Below are 16893 nucleotides of genomic sequence, written 5' to 3'. Positions count from 1 at the left end.
TAACTTCTGACTTACAGATGTTCAGCTAACCTGAAACTGTGGTATAGGAAAAGGAATGCATTTTTAGACGAAATACAACAGTGCCTAGATGGTTCTGTGTTTGCTTTTGAAACTCTCCCAGTTACCGTGGAAATCTACACTAGCATTGTGAGTTTTTTCACCATTCCCAGTGAAAACTGGAAATCCAGAGGCGAAGTTTTCAAGAGTTGGCCTGAAGGTCATTAGGGAATGGCAGCCTGTCACAGGCTGAAACCACAAAAGTGACACCAAGTCTACTCTGGGGTGTATATATGCAATTAAGACTCCAGGCAGCCCTGAAAATATATGTTCATTCCCTACCTGTCACCGGTAACAACAACTTAGCCTGCTGATTCGCCGTATCTAAAGCTCCCTGAAGAATAACATGATCCTTGGGTCTGGTGTCTGAAGTAAGACAAAGCAAGAAAAGGCTGCTGCAAGTGTTTCTTCTTTCCACAGGAATGATGCCAAGCTCTGGGAAGGATGCAGCTACGTCTCCTGGATTGACAGGCAACAAGAAGGGGCTTGTAACGGCGGCTACCTCCCCAATCCAGCATGGGGCTTGGCGGTAAGATGGCTGGCGATCTCTGGTTTAGGATTCCACAGGCACGACCGTCACATTTGCCCCCCATGCCAGGAGAAGAGTCTGACTTTCATGCGTTCCTCCAGCTGAATCTTATAAACTTAGATCTGCCATATCTTGTGACATTTATAGTAAGCCTCAAATTGCTTGTTAGAATAAGAAATGCAGGGATACGCCAAGTTCTAATGTTTTAATTTTTACTTAGATTCCAGGAGAGGGAGAGGGAGAGGGGGAGAGAGAGAGAGAGAGAAATGTATTTTAAAATACTGACGCATTTAATACATTCGTAAATAATTTAAAGGCAATATGGGGTTAGTTTTTTTCCTTTCCAAAGTCTGCTTGGCCTTACACCCCCCCCCCCCAAGTTGCACCGTGTTTTATCACAGTGCATTTCTTGCCAAGCTATTTTATACTGTTTTGCCACGGTATGGAAAGCAACTAAATTGTGTGTCATTAACAATTCAGATAAGTTATCTAAAGAAGCCTCAGATGGCAATACCGCAATTATGAAGAAGCCATAGCTTTGCTCATCAAATTGGGAATATTGATGTTACTAAATGGGGCAGTTTCTAGTTTGGACAGGGAACTCTTCACCCCCTGCACGTACAATGCTGGCTGTTTGCCAGCCTGAAACTAGCCTGGGAATACAGGTAGTCCTTGCTTTACAATGGTAATTGGACCGGAATTTCTGCTGCTAAGTGATGCGGTTGTAAAGCGCAGTGTCATGTGACCATGCCGCTTAGTGACGGCAGTTCCGGCAGTCCCTGGTTACCGTCGTTAAGCAAATCACCACAGGTCATTAAGCAAAGGCCTTGCATGACCACGACTTCCTGCTTCCCTCTGACTTTGCTTGGGGGAAGCCAGCAGGGAAGGTTGCAAACGGCTGTCATGTGACTGCGGGATGCTGCAATGGTCAGAAACCCAGGCTGGTTGCCAAGCACCCAGATCATGATCACGTAACCGTGGGGACATTACAACGGCTGCAACTTTGAGGACTGGTTGTAACTGCCACTCGTTCAGCACTATCATAAGTTTGAACGGTCAGTGAATGAGTGGTTGTTAACTGAGGACCCCTTGTGTATTCTTTCTCTTTTCTTCTTTGGAGCACAAAGGGCTTTCCCTTGTTCATTTGAATTATGCTTCAGCATCATCTCTAGGCAGATGTTAGCTGTGATTTCTTGAAAATGGCTTTGCAAGTTTCTTTCAAGTGCTAGGAGTGGTGGGACCCTGGTATAAACGTTTGTAATATAATTGGTTATAGTAATATAAGCCGCCAGGCAGCTCTGCTGTCCCCATGCACTGACAATGTTACCTAGCCTAGTAATGAAACATCTGCCGGAACACCGCCAAGCTCAGAGAACACCCTGAGCTATACGTATTCTCTACCACTGAAACGTTGGTGTCGCTGAATTCTGCTTAAGGCAGACAAGACCATGGCGGGGGCGGGGACAATCTCTGGCAATGTGAAATATTTTAATCTTGCTTCTTGAATTCAGACTGAGAAGTGCCTTGCGGTAAGCTGCAACTTGTTTTAGTCCTGAAGTGTTGAAACCACCAGTCTTGCAGATGTACGCAATAATCATGGCTTACTTTGACCAATACGTGGTTTGATTGTTTTTCCCTTTCCCTTTCCCTTTCCCTTTCCCTTTCCCTTTCCCTTTCCCTTTCCCTTTCCCCTTCCCTTCCCCTTCCCCTTCCCCTTCCCCTTCCCCTTCCCCTTCCCCTTCCCCTTCCCCTTCCCCTTTCCCTTTCCCTTTCCCTTTTTTTGAGCTGTTCTTCCTTATACTTCCAAGATGAGCCAGAGGTTTGGGCTGGGAAGAAGCAAATGAGGAGTTCACGAGAAGCTACAAAAGAGCCACCCAGTCCCATTCATGTGTAAACATGCAGTCTGTAAAACAACAAGTAACAATGTTTTCAGGTCTTCCTAGGCGAAGGCCACTCTGGACAGGCAAGACTTTGGTATGTTCCTTCCATGCTTTCTGCTAAACTGTTTTCTCTCAAGGAAAAACAGACCTCCTTGTGAACCAACCGAAGGTTCACTTCCATTTCATTCCCTGCCTCCCTGGTTGCCCAAAGGGAACCTAAATAACAACATTAAACGCCAAGACGTAAGACAAACCATTTTACCTAGAATCCATCACAATAGGTGCCAGGTGAATTTGAAGGTCAAAAACAGAACACGACGGTTGCTCCTGTTCGCAGGTAACCGATGCCCCCTTCTGTTGGGCCCACATGAAGGCTTTTTTGGAGCAACTGAAGATTCCCGTCATCATTATTGAGTTAGTAAGGGCACTTACAGCCTGCCAAATCTGCATGTTTGACACAGTGTAGATCTGATGTAAACAAGCTACATCAGCCTTCCCCACACAGGGTCCTTCTGATGAATAGGACCAACTTCCATCATCTGAAGGGAAAGATTGAGTTAAATATAAAATGTGATCTTAAGGACTCTGGCTACAAAGTAGCTGTGAATATAGAGTGATTGCATCAGAGGTTTGTTAGCAGCCATTTTGTACAGTTTTTGGAGATAAGCCCAGGTTAACCATAGGTGGCTCCCTGGTGGTCACATGTGCTTGATGTGGCACTTGGAAAGTAGGTGCTTCAGCCAAAACCATCTACAAAACATAATGTGTGGGTGCCTCTGAACTCTAGACATGCAAGCTGGACTTCTGCTTTCTTCCAGAGCCTTAAATTTCCTGGGGACTTTATTAATTTCATTGGATTTGCAATAAAGAATTCAATAGACTAATGAAAAAAGTGCTCATATAAATTAATTTCCCAGATAGCAAAGTGTTTGTGCTCCAAGAGATTTCTTTCTGCTCTCTGCTATGCTGGTGAAGAAGCGTGGCGCCCTTGGGGTTCTCTGAGCTTGGTTGTTTTCTTGCAAATGTTTCGTTACCCGGCTAGGTAACATCTTCAGTGCTAGAACAGAGTGGGGTTTGCTCTCTGTTTATATATGGTAGCATGCCTTGCCAGTGTTGGTGGAGGTGGGGGTTTTGTTTTGTTTTATTTTTTCCCTCTGGTAGTTTCTTGATTAGGGTATTGTTTACTGCTTGATTATATGTCTGGTGCTAATCTTGGTGTTAATCTCTGCTTATCTGGGTGATGATTGCTGGTGAGGAGATGTTCTGGTCTTTTGTTTTCCTTTCTATTGTCTCTTTTGAATAGTGTGTAGATGTTGTTTTGCGAAGAGAGGAGTCTTTGGAAAAGACCCTGATGCTGGGAAAGATTGAAGGCAAAAGGAGAAGAGGACAGCAGAGGATGAGATGGTTAGATAGCATCACTGAAGCCATGAGCATGAAACTGAGCAAACTCAGGGAGGCAGTGAAGGACAGGAAGGCCTGGCGCAATATGGTTCATGGGGTCACGAAGAGTCAGACACGACTTAACGACTGAACAACAACAAGATGTTGTTTATCTCTATGTGCCTGTTGATGGCTGCCTTGTCTGAATACCAAACTTCCAAGAATTCCCTTGCATTTTTGGATTTAGCTTGGTCTAAGATGCTGACAGTTTCCCAGTTGAAACTATGGTTAAATCTGTCCATGTGTTGTGAGATTAAGGAGTTTTCATCATGTCTTCTGACTGCTAGTTGGTGTTCATGGATGCGCTCTGCCAGCCTTCTGCCTGTCTGTCCTACATAATGGTTGTTACAGTCCTTACACTGTATGTTGTGGATGACTCCTGGTTTTTCTTCTTGGGCTACTGGGCCTTTTGGTTTGCTTAAGATGTTTTAGAGGGCTTTAGTTGGTTTGTGTGCTACAGATGCCATGTGGTTATAACAGTCTGTTGGTAGTTTCTGAGACGTTTCTGATGTATGGCAGTGTGATCCTTTTCATAGCTTGTGTTGGTGTATTGTAGTAGGTTGAGTGGTCAGGCACTTTTTGATAAAGTTGCATTGATACCCATTTTGTTGGAAGATGTTGTATAAACAAAACAAAACCTACCCACCCACCCCCACCAACACTGTCAAGGAGTGCCACAGTATATAAACAGAGAGCAAACCCCACTCCATTCTAGCACTGAAGATGTTGCCTAGCCAGCAAAATGTTTGCAAGAAAACAACCAAGCTCAGAGAACCCCAAGGACTCCACAGTTCAACCCTGAGCTACACATATTTACTTCTGTTGGTGAAGAAGCTGCTATTGACGGAGGGAAGTCTGGTGACTGAACTACATCTACAGATCAGGGCATCTTTTCCCCCTTGGCTTTTTAGTGAGAGCTTGGGAATTCAGGAGCTGATGTATCCAAAAGATCAGGAGAGAATTTGATCTCTATGTCTTGGTTTGGTTTGAGGTATCTGCGCACCCAGCTGCAACCACCAGGTATTCGTGCTGGGCATTTTTGTTGTAGCTATAATGTAGGCTTCAAGGATGAGGCATCATCCATGGGCAGCTTCTGCCCAAGATTGTTGTGAGCTAACGAGGATATGTTCTTGCCATTGACTAATTAGGGGCCTGTGCAAGATTTGAAATAGTTGCTTCCGTAAAGGAGTCTTGCAGTTCTCTATGTTTCAACAATTCACTTCCAAGCTCAGCTACTACGGAAGTGATCTGTGAAATTACAGTGAAGTAGTACATGACTTTTTGGCTTCAGCTTGCTTTTCCTTGCTGCCCTATTCTTATACTCTAAAGGGTCAAAGGAAGAGCAGTGAGCTTTGATCTTGGCCAGGATGATTCGTTTTTCTTCTCTTTGGTGTAGAAGACTTAGCTAAGTTGGTTGATGAAACTATGAGCTTAGTGCTATAATGTTTATCTTTGTGAGTCTGGAATAGATCAGTAAGTTGCTAAGGGTTGAGCTCCTGTCCTGGATGACCTCTGATCCTATGGAAAACCCCATGGAGCTGCTGTTGTCCACCTGCTTTCTTGTATTTTTTCAGACTTTTATATTTCTATAGGTTCGGGATACCTGAGGGACCACCTGACTCCCATGGTTTCTGCCTGTCTGGTAACATCTGGCAGAGCCTGTATGCTTCAGGTCCCTTCAATCAAATAATGCCACCAGTTGGGATCCAGGAAGGGTGCCTTCTCTGTCATAGCACCTGCCCTCTGGAATGAGATCCCCCAGAGATCTGTATGTCTCCTGCCTGATGATGTTGCAGAAGTCTTTAAAAACCTGACTGTTCTCCCAGGCCTGGGGTAGGATGTTCATGGAGCTCCGTTGGTTTTGTTTTCTGCTTGAGGTTGTGTGTTTGTTCAGGTGTTTGGGATTTCTACTCCAGTGTTTTCCTTTTATTGTTTTCTACATTTAGTGTGAGACCCCGTTCAGTGTCGGGATGGTTAAGGGACCTGGCTAGAAACTGGGAGACTGTGAGTTCTAGTCCCAACTGAGGCATGAAGCCAGCTGGGTGACCTTGGGCCAGTCTCTCTCTCTCAGCCCTGGGAAGCAGGCAATGGCAAACCACTTCTGAAATCTTGCCAAGAAGACTGCAGTTTCCAGGCAGTTCCCAGGAATTAAGACTGATTTGAAGGCAAACAAACAAAAATTTTAGTGTAAGTTACCCAGAGTCTTTTTGGAGTTGGGTGGCCTCTAAATCTTGTAGATAAAATCAAAATACAATTAAAAACAGGATGGGATGGGATAGATCAAAGCCATTGCTCAGCCAGGACCTGGACCTCCAGAACTTTCTCTCTGTTGCATATGAATATATTTTCTCTATTTCTCCCCCCACTCCCCTCGTGTACTGTGTTAATATAATTGACCGGGTTAAAGAGGTGTGTTTTGCTTCCCCTTACTCATGGGCTTCTCTAATTGAAAATGGTAAATGGACAAGTATTTCTGTGTGAGACCTAAACCCATCCTATTCTTCATCAGCGAAACCTGCTTGGGCAGCAGGTCAGTCTCAATTTATCACAGAATGGGTTATAAGCTTAGATTGCAGGTTTAACTAACTAAATTAATCAATATGGAGAATTATAGCTGCTGGTGTGCCACTAAAGTTAAAGATCTGTCAGCATGTTTGTTATAATCCACACTTAACGGTTAAACCCTAATGGTTTGCTTTGCTAGGAACTGAATCTTGCTGAACAAAACTGGAGCCTTAACGGGAGGGTGGGGAGAGAGGAATGGAATCAATTGAGTTTGCAGGATATGTAATTACTTTTCGCTATTTAAAGTTCTAGCAGATCGAGTCAAGGTAGGTTTTGTGCAGAGCACTAACCAACACTAGCGGCAGAGGGAAGCCTAGCTTTTGAAAGAGAACGTGGGTGCAGAGTCAGGGGTTTGAAGACCTAATGCCCCAGCAGAAGGGCAGAGGGAGGTTGATGGGTCATGCTGCAGTAGTCTGGCTACCCCAAGCTTTGTGTTTGGGCAGCTCCTCTTCTAGGAAAGTTTTCCTCTAGACCTTCTGTGCCCACCTGATGATGATAATAGTAATACAAAACAAAGGGGGTGAAACGGGGTCTGGTAGATGGCTGTGGCCCAGTTTCCATCCTTAGGGCTGTCTGCGCTTCAGCCTCAGGGCCAATTCCAGGTGAACAGTGTCACTCTTGTCTACAGAAGGTGGCAGCTCCAGGCTCACCTTGACTGATGAGGAAGAAGATGAACAGGTTAGGGCCTGTGTAAGACTCCAGAGCAGAACCACTAGGAAACACGAAGGGTTTAAGATAGGCAGGGAAGTCAAAAAAGCACCCCAGAAGAAAGCAGTGGCAAACCACTTCCATAATGCTGCCAAGAGAATAATATGGGAGTATCCACGGAGTCGCCTGTAGATGAGTCTGACTCAAGGGAGTCTTTAGTTTTGTAATAAAACACAAAAACAGGTGGTATTTGCTCCAGCTGTTTGGTAAATACGAGAAAGAGCTGTTAATATATTTTCAGTGCAGTGACTTGGCATGACATGATGTGTGATGAGAGTAGGACTTTGCTAAGAGCAGCTGCAGGAATAAATGAGAGAGGGAGGGTTATCCCTTTAAAGTTCAATGTCTTCTTCCCCCTACCCCCAATATCTCTTTCCAATGTTCATTTCTCTCTAGTGTGAGATTTGGGAGCAGAAATCATTACTGGGTATTGGTTTAAGGCACAGAGCAGGTCTAAGAGAATCTCGGATGAACTTGGGCCACCTGTTTGCCACGTATGCTCCCAGGCAAAGGTTACCAGCTCCTTGGTGGAGGTGGTTGCACACAATGGCTGCATGAGTTTGTGGGGTGACAAGTCTGTTTCTTGGGATGCTGCTGCCCAGTTGGAAGAGGCCACCCCCTACTCAGTGCAAGAATCCAAAGTCTAGCATCCCTGATAGATGTCTGTCTAGCCTCCAGTGAAGAGAAACCCACCATTTCTTTGGGAAATTGATTCTACTGCCCAATTGCTCTGACTTCTGGGTAGTTGTCACATTTGATTGGAATCTGCCTTCCTGTGACTTAAAGCCAGTAGTCTGTCTCTGCACTCGGGATGAGAGAGAACAAGTTGCGATCATCTTCCTCTACGTGAAATCCTTGAAAAGTGCTATCGGTCATCTTTTCTCAAGCTAAAAATACGCAACTCCTTTGGTCTCTCCCCATGTGACTTAGTCTCTGTTCCTCAGTCATCTTTGTTACCCTTCTCTGAGCCTGTTCCAGTTTCTTTAAATTCTTCTGAACCCTGAAGTGGCACAGGACTCAAGGCAGGAGCTGACCAAGCAGAATAAAGTGTGTCAATTATTTCCCGTGGCTTGAAAACTATACTTTTGTGTTTCCCAGCCTGTACAACCACATCTGACTTTTGTTTCCTAGGTAAAGAAGTTTGCAAGAAGTTCATCTGTTATTGGGTCCTTTTATCTAACCCATCAAAATCATTCTGAATTTTATTTCTCTAAGGTATTAGCCATCTCATCCAGTTTTTGTATCATCTGCAAATCTGACATGCCTTCCCTCCAGGGCATTAACAAAAATGTTGATGAGTAGAGGACCCTGAACTGGTCCTTGGGACACCCCACTTGATACCTCTCTTCAACGGAAAAATTAGCTTTGCAGCTAGCTTGGTGGCATGTATGAGAATGAAAAGATCTTGCAATTTCCGGTAGCGCTCATATTAAGTAATAGACGCACACTCTTTGAGAGAGTTGCAACAGCGCTATCCTTTGGAGTTTTTAGAAAAACAAATTGCATTGTGCAAATTTGTGTTCTGGGGCTGTTAGGAAGAATAGCAAGTTTTGCCCAGCACATCTCTGATCAGGTAGATGGGCATTTGGGGATTTTTAAACAAATTAATATTTGATGTAATACGCAATACCCAGAGCTGTATATTGAATAGTCCACAGTGCTATATTATCCCTCCAGATTCTTTGAACTAAATGCTTTGTAGTAAATAAAAATGTGAATTAGCTGTGCGTGGAGCAGCAACTGCTGTTGAGATGTTGGTGCCTCGGATAGCTAAATGGGGTTTTGGCTTTTTAAGTGGCATGTTCCACGCTAAAGCATTGTCTCTGCAGAGCCATCTTCCGTCAAATGGATCTTTGTGACAAAATACCTTTTCTCGGGCTAAATCTTAACGCTGAAGTGGAAGGGGGATCTAATTTCTAACTGGGTTGAGGGAAAAAGCGTTGTGAGGGGAACGATGGTGGTTCGAAATATTAGAGGAGGTCAGTCCTCCCCCATTCCACTTTCCCCGAGGAGAACTAACATCATGAAAAGTCCAATATAGTTCCATATGCGAGTGATCAAAGCAGACACTGGCAAATTAATCTCTCTTATTCACTGTGTAGGTTGTTAATTGTTCTCTCTGCTTGCTGTCGATATAATGTGAAATTTTCATTCCCCCCATTCAGGATGGGGAAAAGTTGTGGCTGAAAATGTTAACATTTGCATTTTTATTTGTTGATTTATTTAAAGGACAGCCTTTCTTACAGCAATCCATCACTCAGTGACACCCCAGATATGAATAATGTATTGTAGACTTGCGGTTACAATGTGTAATAAGTGCCAGAGACAGTAGGAGAATGTTAACTATGTTGCAAATGTAATATTTATCGACTCGTAGTTTATTGCTTTGGAGGTTCAATAATACTGACCATAGGACATTAATACCGCTTATCCTGATTTTAGCCAGCAACCTACGTATGCAGAAATGAGCCATCTCTCTTGCACTCGCCCAATAAATACGGAATTTACAGCACGTTCTAGACAGCGCATCATTGGATGGTCACGTGTGTCCGTATGTTTAAACTCTAAAGGTGGGTGGGGGGCTTGGCTTTGCCACCAACTTGGCTTTGCCTGGAGCCTGGTTCAAAAGGCGATCCCAAGCCTTGGCATCTTGATGGTTCATGGATTCTGGGCTGATCTTTGTTGTTGGAGCTGCTAGCATTAAAGGCATTCATATTGGCCAGGCTGAAGGACCAGTAAGCTTGGGGTCTCCATGCACGTACCCCAAGATACAACTTCAGTTAACAATATAGATCCTGCCCTGCAGTTTTCCTGATCACAACTCACTGGGTCAACTGTCTTCATGCAGTGGCTTGTGTGATCTGCCCAGAAAGACTGTGGAGTGGGGTTTCTCCAGAAGAGATCATCAAAAAGAGCTCACTTAAGTTTCTACTCAGTTACTTAAAGTCTTCTAATTACATAAATACTTAAATACTTCTAATTCACAAAGTGTGTTCAGTGGAGTGAAAGCCCTACTCTTGGCTGGGGCAAGGGGACCACCAACAGGGCCTCTCCAGCTGACCTTATGGCCTAAATTGAGCAGTATGAGGAGGCAGACTTAAGTACCTGGATCCTACACCACTGGGGGCTTTGTAAACTCACATTTACATCTTAAAGCAGAGCCAGTAGCTCACAGGCAACCAGTGCAGTACTCTCTGGAGAGGTGTTCTGCAGTCCCATTTAGCAATCCCAGTTAACTTTCAGGAAGCTGAGTTCCGCACCAGTTGCAACTCAGGAGCCCCAGATACATGTGCGTTGTAATAGCCTGGGTGTGAAAAGTTATTAGGGCATGGATCACTGTGGGAAAGTCATTTAGGTCCAGCACCAGCTCCTGCCCAGACTGGATATTTTTCTCTTCTGGAAGTTGAGGTCTTGCTGTCCCACCTGGAAACAGCTTCGACTGAGGTCATAGGCCACTGTCCTTTGGAAGACTTCATCTTCCAGGAATTGGTAGAGTGCAAAGGATGCAGCTGTTAGAACCTCACTGCCCAACACTCAATCTTGACCTCGTCCAAGAAGCAACCCGCTCAAGAGTGGAATAGGGATGCTGATAGAAGAAGGCACTAAGGGGAATAGAGGTCAAAAAGTGCTGGATGGCAGGTGTGCTGGCAGAGGCTTCTGAAACACCTTGGAGAGGTTGAAGAATTCCTTCTAGCTGTGGTGGCTGGTGCTGCTAGAGGTGGTTGTAAAGCTTCTTGGGGACAAAAATTGCCAGCGTGGGAAACGAGGGCTCTCTGTTTCGTTCCTTTCTCTTTTTAAAAGAACAGAAAAAAGAGCCTATATAAAGAGTTGTGAAATTCCAGGGCCTGGCGTGGGCCTCCATCACGAAAATTCAGTTCTTCTTTCCGTCAGCGGGGAAGCGAGAGGGGAAAACGGTGCCCTGTTTTTGTGGGCAGGCAGGGAGGGATGGCGCTTGAGTGGATAGAAACCTTTTGTGCCTAAGATGGCAGCTTGTGTGACCATTACGAGCTCCATTTTGGCATTCGGGGTGGTGTCCATTGCTAAGAAAATGAAATTCTGCCAAAAGCTCCCTGCCTTTCAGTGCAAAGAGATTAATGTTAATTAGCAACTGTCGGCTGTAATTGTCACCCTCATTAAAATACAGAATTATGTATTTTTTAGTTATAAATAACCTTTCTAATTGTACTTGATGTATGCCAGTTTAATCAAATAGTACACTTGCTCGCAGGCAGATATTTGCATTAATCTAACACTGGATCTCAGTCTTTTTGATCTTCCCCTTTTCCAAATTTTCCTGGTATGTTTTGGAAGGGGGGAGAAGAGCTCCCTTTCAGCTACTTGTCTTTTAAACATTTTGTTGTTATTTTGCATTCAGCTCTGCAACCCTGATAGGATTTTATATTAAAATGACTGGATGTGTCTTCTGGGATTGCTGAGTGCAACTGAAGGCCTGTCAGTTTTTGAAGTAGTTTGGCAAGGTTTCTGTCACTCAGTGGTGTGACAATAAGTTGATTATGGTTTTGGAGCTAAGAATAAGCCAAAGAAAACGCGGTATAAATCACGCAATGGAGAGCTGGCTTAACCTCTTTTAGAGCTCCCTCATGAAAGGTGTTGTGTTGTGCGTTGTTGGGCGTAGGAGCTTTTCAGCTGCTAAACTCCCAAGTGGTAAATTTTGTCTGGTCTCATGATAGGCCAAGGGTTGAAAAAATCCACCAAATGCAGAAGAGGAGCACATAAAACTAATCCAGGGATCTGATCAGTAAGGCACCTTCAATAGATCTGAGACAGTTGGATAAAATTGCAAAATGGTCCTTGCAGTTTGATGGGACAGAAGGAAGATGGCAAACTCTCCAGAAGAATCAGGAGCAGGGAGGAAAATGATGTGCACTAACTCCTGTACACTGTTAGTTTTGGACTGCTGCAGTTTACTAACTTTAGGAAGCAGAGTAAGTCTGGAGTAAGGATCTCAAACAATGAGCAGAGGCCGCTTTTAGAAGAAGCAGGAACTCTACCTGTTCATACTTTCAGTTGTTCTTATTTAGATGAGGAGGCCTACAAGTAGACACAAGCATCTTCCTATTGTTGAAGTGAGTTGATGGAATGCCATGCAATGGATATATGCATGCCTTCCCTACTCTCCCACCCCGCCCCGGCTTCCTGGCACTCTTCCTAGATTACTTCTTAAAGCAGAATATGAGCCATGGAGAGCCTCTGTGAGCATTTCCCTCTCTTCAGATGCCCAGAAGTGGTCCTGCTAGACCACCTTGCACATTCCAATGCTGAGCTGTCATCATCTGAGTCTCAGCATTCCCTCCACTTAAGCCAAGAGGCTTGAGAATAAAAAATGCTTGAACGATTCTGTTGGAGTCCTGTACTGAAGCATGAAGTGTTGACAGCACATTGCTTCCATCTCCAAACATTACTTTGTTGAGAGAAGTATTATGTAAACAGCTCGCTTTTTGTAAAATTCATACACTACCTTCTCTTCCTGGGAAAATCTGCATTGCTCTGCATCACTCATACTGATGCAAGAGTGAAAGAAGCATCGCTGTGTTCAACCATCTGCTTGATTTTCCCTTTCTAATAGTTCCTGTTATCCTTGGAAAGGACTCAGCAAGGCCATTGCCTCGTTGAAGCTCACACTCCACACTTCCTCTCGTCTTCCTGGCACTTCTCGCTCTTCTCCATCCGGGTGCCTCTCAAGATGCCTTTCTGATGCAACAAGCTTCTTTCTTCCTTTTTTTTAGTTGGGCTTCCATCCTGCTTTGGGAAAGGTTGGGGAAGGGGCCTTCTCCAGGGAAAAAACCAAGACCCCCTTTTACCTCTTAAGGTTTATTGTTAGGTTTTATTTACACGGGAAGGACAAGAGCAATTTAATCAAAGTTCATTAAAAGGGATCCTGAAAATGCAAGACCCAAACCAAGAACTTAATTTAATTAAGACATCACTATTCCTTCTCTACAGCATTTCGACTTAAGTCCTGCTCCTGCTCAGAGGAGCTCTTCTTGCCAAATCCTCCTTCCAGGCAGAATAGATCTTTTTCTCTAATTTTCACCCCGAGTTCAGCGGCCTCTCCTCTGAATCCCTCTCCTTTCCCACGTCATTGGGTCGTGTCATTTCTCATCTCCCACCTGCTCTCCCCCCCACCAGTTTTCAAATAAATCATTTCACGAATTTTTCAAGGTGGAGTTCTTGTTTGGCGCTTCACAATTTAACATGCAACGTAATATAAGCCTGACTAGATAATCTATTTCTATCAAAGGTCAGAAAGGGAAGAGAGTGAAAGTTGGTTATTCCAGTGGTTTTGAATCAGATCTTATTTTGCTTTTAACAGATATCATGCACTTTACTCAAGTCGACTGTTTTGGTTATTTCTCCTTGATACCAAATTATTTGTGTATTTTTTCACACTTCCATTACCTCTTTCTGTCCATACATCTGGTAAGTTTTTAAGGTATAGTTAGCAAAAGTACCTTCTTAAAGGCACATGTATAATTCTCTCTCTCTCTCCTCTCTTCAAAGTCAATAAACTGAAACACCAACCTCAAAAAAAATCCTTTTTTTCCTCTGAGGCTTTCTTAAAAGTGATTAAAAAAAGGAAAAGATCGGCTTTTCAAACACACTAATGCTATTGTACTTTTTAACTTTCATTTTTGCTTCGTCTGCATCAAATCATCTTTTACTATTTAAAATGAAAATTGGGTTTATTGAAACATTTCAATTTTGATTATTTTTTTTTAATAAAGATGTTGCCATCTAATTTAATGAAATCACTGGAACGAAATGAGTAAAAAGTTTGAAGAATATAATAATCTCAGAGCCCTGCAGATTTTATTAAATGCACAGCAGACAGAACTCGGGCACATTTCTTTAGTGTGCCCCCCCACCCCACCCCCCTGTGCTGTCTTAGATCAATAGGGTGTGAAAAGCATGGCTTGTCAGAAATGACCTTTGCACCATTGGACCAACTCTCTTTCAGGCGATTTTCCGGCAGCATGAACTCTGCACTTTCTTCCCATTGCCGAGAGTTTTGCATTTGTGTTTGTCAGAAACGTCCTTTCCTTGCAAGGCTTTTTCCAAGCAAAGCGTTGGAACCACATTTGCATTGCACTCGCTGGCAGTGTGGGATGGTCAACGCATTTTTGCAGCTATGCTTTTGCGTGTCCTCGGCAGCATGCAAGGAAGTTGATTAGGCTGGAGAAAATGCAATGCCATCTGTTTGTCAGTAAGCCTGATTTCAAACCCCGGGATCTATAGGGACTCCAGAGGCCCTGCAAATGCAAACTGTCATATTGAATGCTTATACCCCTTTGTGCCTCTTGCAACTGAGTTCACTATGCCTTAGCAAAAGTATTGAAGTGTGGCCTGAAAACTAATGTAAGGGACCTCCTTTGTGCATATAACACCATGGTCCATTTTGTGTTTGGTGGAGTGGAATATCATCTTTTGAAAGGATTCTGACACTCATTATCATAATTAATGGGCATGTTTAGACCATTTAAGAGACTGGCTGGACAAGCTATTATGTATAAACCACCAGCAAACTCTACTGTGCCAATGTGCTGACGATGCTGCCTAGCTTGGCAATGAAAAGTCTACAGGAAAACAGCCAAGTTTGGAAAACGTCAAGAATTCAGCAGTTCACTTCTGAAATGTATACAGTCTCTACTATTGAAACATCTAAGAGAGATGGCAAAGGCTGAAAATGGGATCCATTGAAGTCTTCACAAAAGTTTGGGAAAAGGGTGGCTGTTCCTGTTTCAGAGAAGTGCACCTAGCACTAGTGAAGACCACATAGGTGGAGATGGAACAATAACCAGAGACTAGAGGATTAGGGATATATTTTCAGTTGTATGTGGAAGGCAGTATGGTACTTTGTGTGTATGTGTGCAAGGTAGTAGGCATGGACACTCCAATTGGGCCCTATTCAATTGTTGGGGGATAGAAACTTCTGCTTAGTTCATGCCCCAAGAAATGGACCAGCCATTCCAGCTGAAATGTCTGGATTTTCAAAGAATATGATCTTTAAAGAATATGACAAGCAGAAATCACTGTTCTATGATTGTTAGCAAACTATGGTTGGTCGCATCAGTCAGCCAGATGTTTACACTGGATTTGGCATTTTTATCCACCTATTGAGCCTTCCCAAGATTTGGTGGTGTTAAAGGTATCGTCGCAGGATGGAAGCTGTTCCAAGTACAGCTGCAATGGACTGGTGGTGATTTTGTCAATGCCAATGCTCTTCAAGTGGTGCTCCAGATGTTTTGGGATTGCATCTAAGGCACCTATAACTATGGGTGCTATCTTTGCTTTCTTTTGCCATAGTCATTCCACTTCTTTTTGCAGGTCTTTATATCTTGTGATTGTCTCCAGTTCTTCCTCTTCTCTTCTGCTGTCTCCAGATATTGCAATGTCCACTATCCAGACTTTTTTGTCTTTCTTATCAACAATTGTTAAGTCTGGGATGTTGGTGTGGCAGGTGCTTGTCTGTTTGAATTCTAAAGTCCCAGAGCACTTTAGCGTCTTCATTTTCTATACTTTGACCTGGCAATGGCTAAGAGCAGGAAAGTTGAAGAAAGAGATAACGGAGCTAATTCTGGCTACATGAGGCCAAGCCTTAAGAACAAATGCATATAAAGCCAGAATTGAGAAGACAGCAACAGACAGTAAATGCCACCTCTGCAAAGAACCTGAAGAAACAGTGGACCACCTAGTCAGCTGCTGCAAGAAGATCGCACAGACTGACTACAAATGGCATGACAAAGTAGCCACAACGGTTCACTGGAATACCTGCAAGAAATACCATTTGCCTGCAAGCAAGAACTGGTGGGACCACAAAACAGATAAAGTAGTAGAAAAGCATCATCATCATCATCATCATCATCATCATCATCATCATCATCATCATCATCATCTTTTTATCCTCCTGCCTTTTTTATTTATAACTCAAGGTAGCGAACATACCTACCACCTCTGCCTCCTATTTCCCCTACAATAAGAACCCTCTGAGTTGGGTTGGGCTGAAAGAGAGGGATGGCCCAAAGTACCCAGCTGGCTTTCATGCCTAAGGGAGATCTACAACTCACAGTCTCCTGGTTTCTAGACTAGCACCTTCACCACTAAAATGTAGCTCCTTTTCCTATTTCTTCTCCTGTCTGTATTCGCCATGCATCCTGCCTTTGTCCCACCCCAAATAATAGTGTATTGCTACCTCATTGTAATTGTAAAAAATTTAATTTCACACCACACAGACTTCACTGTCCCTTTTTCTCTGTTCTAGCTGCAAGAAAGCTCACACTCATTTTGGAATCTTTTCTGTTTTGTTTTGAGTTTAGAAAGTAGTTGAATTTGGATGATTTTTTCCACTGTTTTTACGTGCCAGACATGTAGATTCAGCCCTCTTTAGTAATTCCACATGACTGAAAATATACTCCCAGAGCACGCCAGCCAAGTCTCCGGAATTATAGAAATTAAGCATGGGAAAGATGGAATGTTCCAGGGTCCTTATATCACCTGAAATTTGTATTCCTGTTTGGGATGAATCTTGCCTGCGGAGATAGCTCAAACTGAGCAATCCCTCTGTGGATGTATTCATATTGTATCAGCATCCTGTGACTGATCACTATTTGTTCTGGTTTACTATTCCTTTTCACTGAAGAAGTACTTGATAAAAGTTACTTGTTTGGACCTTGGTTTAAATGCACTGACACCTTT

General features: G+C 43.5%; 1 protein-coding gene across 5 annotated transcripts in view; it reads left to right on the top strand.

Moving 5' to 3' along the window:
• Positions 1 to 16893, top strand: part of KIAA1328 (KIAA1328 ortholog) — a 196057-nt gene that overhangs the window by 166365 nt on the left and 12799 nt on the right. For all 5 annotated transcript variants that reach the window (XM_007428308.4, XM_088152612.1, XM_088152611.1 and 2 more), the window contains one exon: positions 478 to 586. In XM_007428308.4, the coding sequence (XP_007428370.3) occupies positions 478 to 586 (109 nt within the window). The remainder of the gene's footprint in view (positions 1 to 477; positions 587 to 16893) is intronic.

This window comes from Python bivittatus, unplaced genomic scaffold, assembly GCF_059951505.1.
Source record: "Python bivittatus isolate LINGU-HERP-01145 unplaced genomic scaffold, Pbiv_v1 ctg000570_np1212, whole genome shotgun sequence".
Classification (NCBI taxonomy): Eukaryota; Metazoa; Chordata; class Lepidosauria; order Squamata; family Pythonidae; genus Python; species Python bivittatus.
This window is presented reverse-complemented; position numbering and strand designations above follow the sequence as displayed.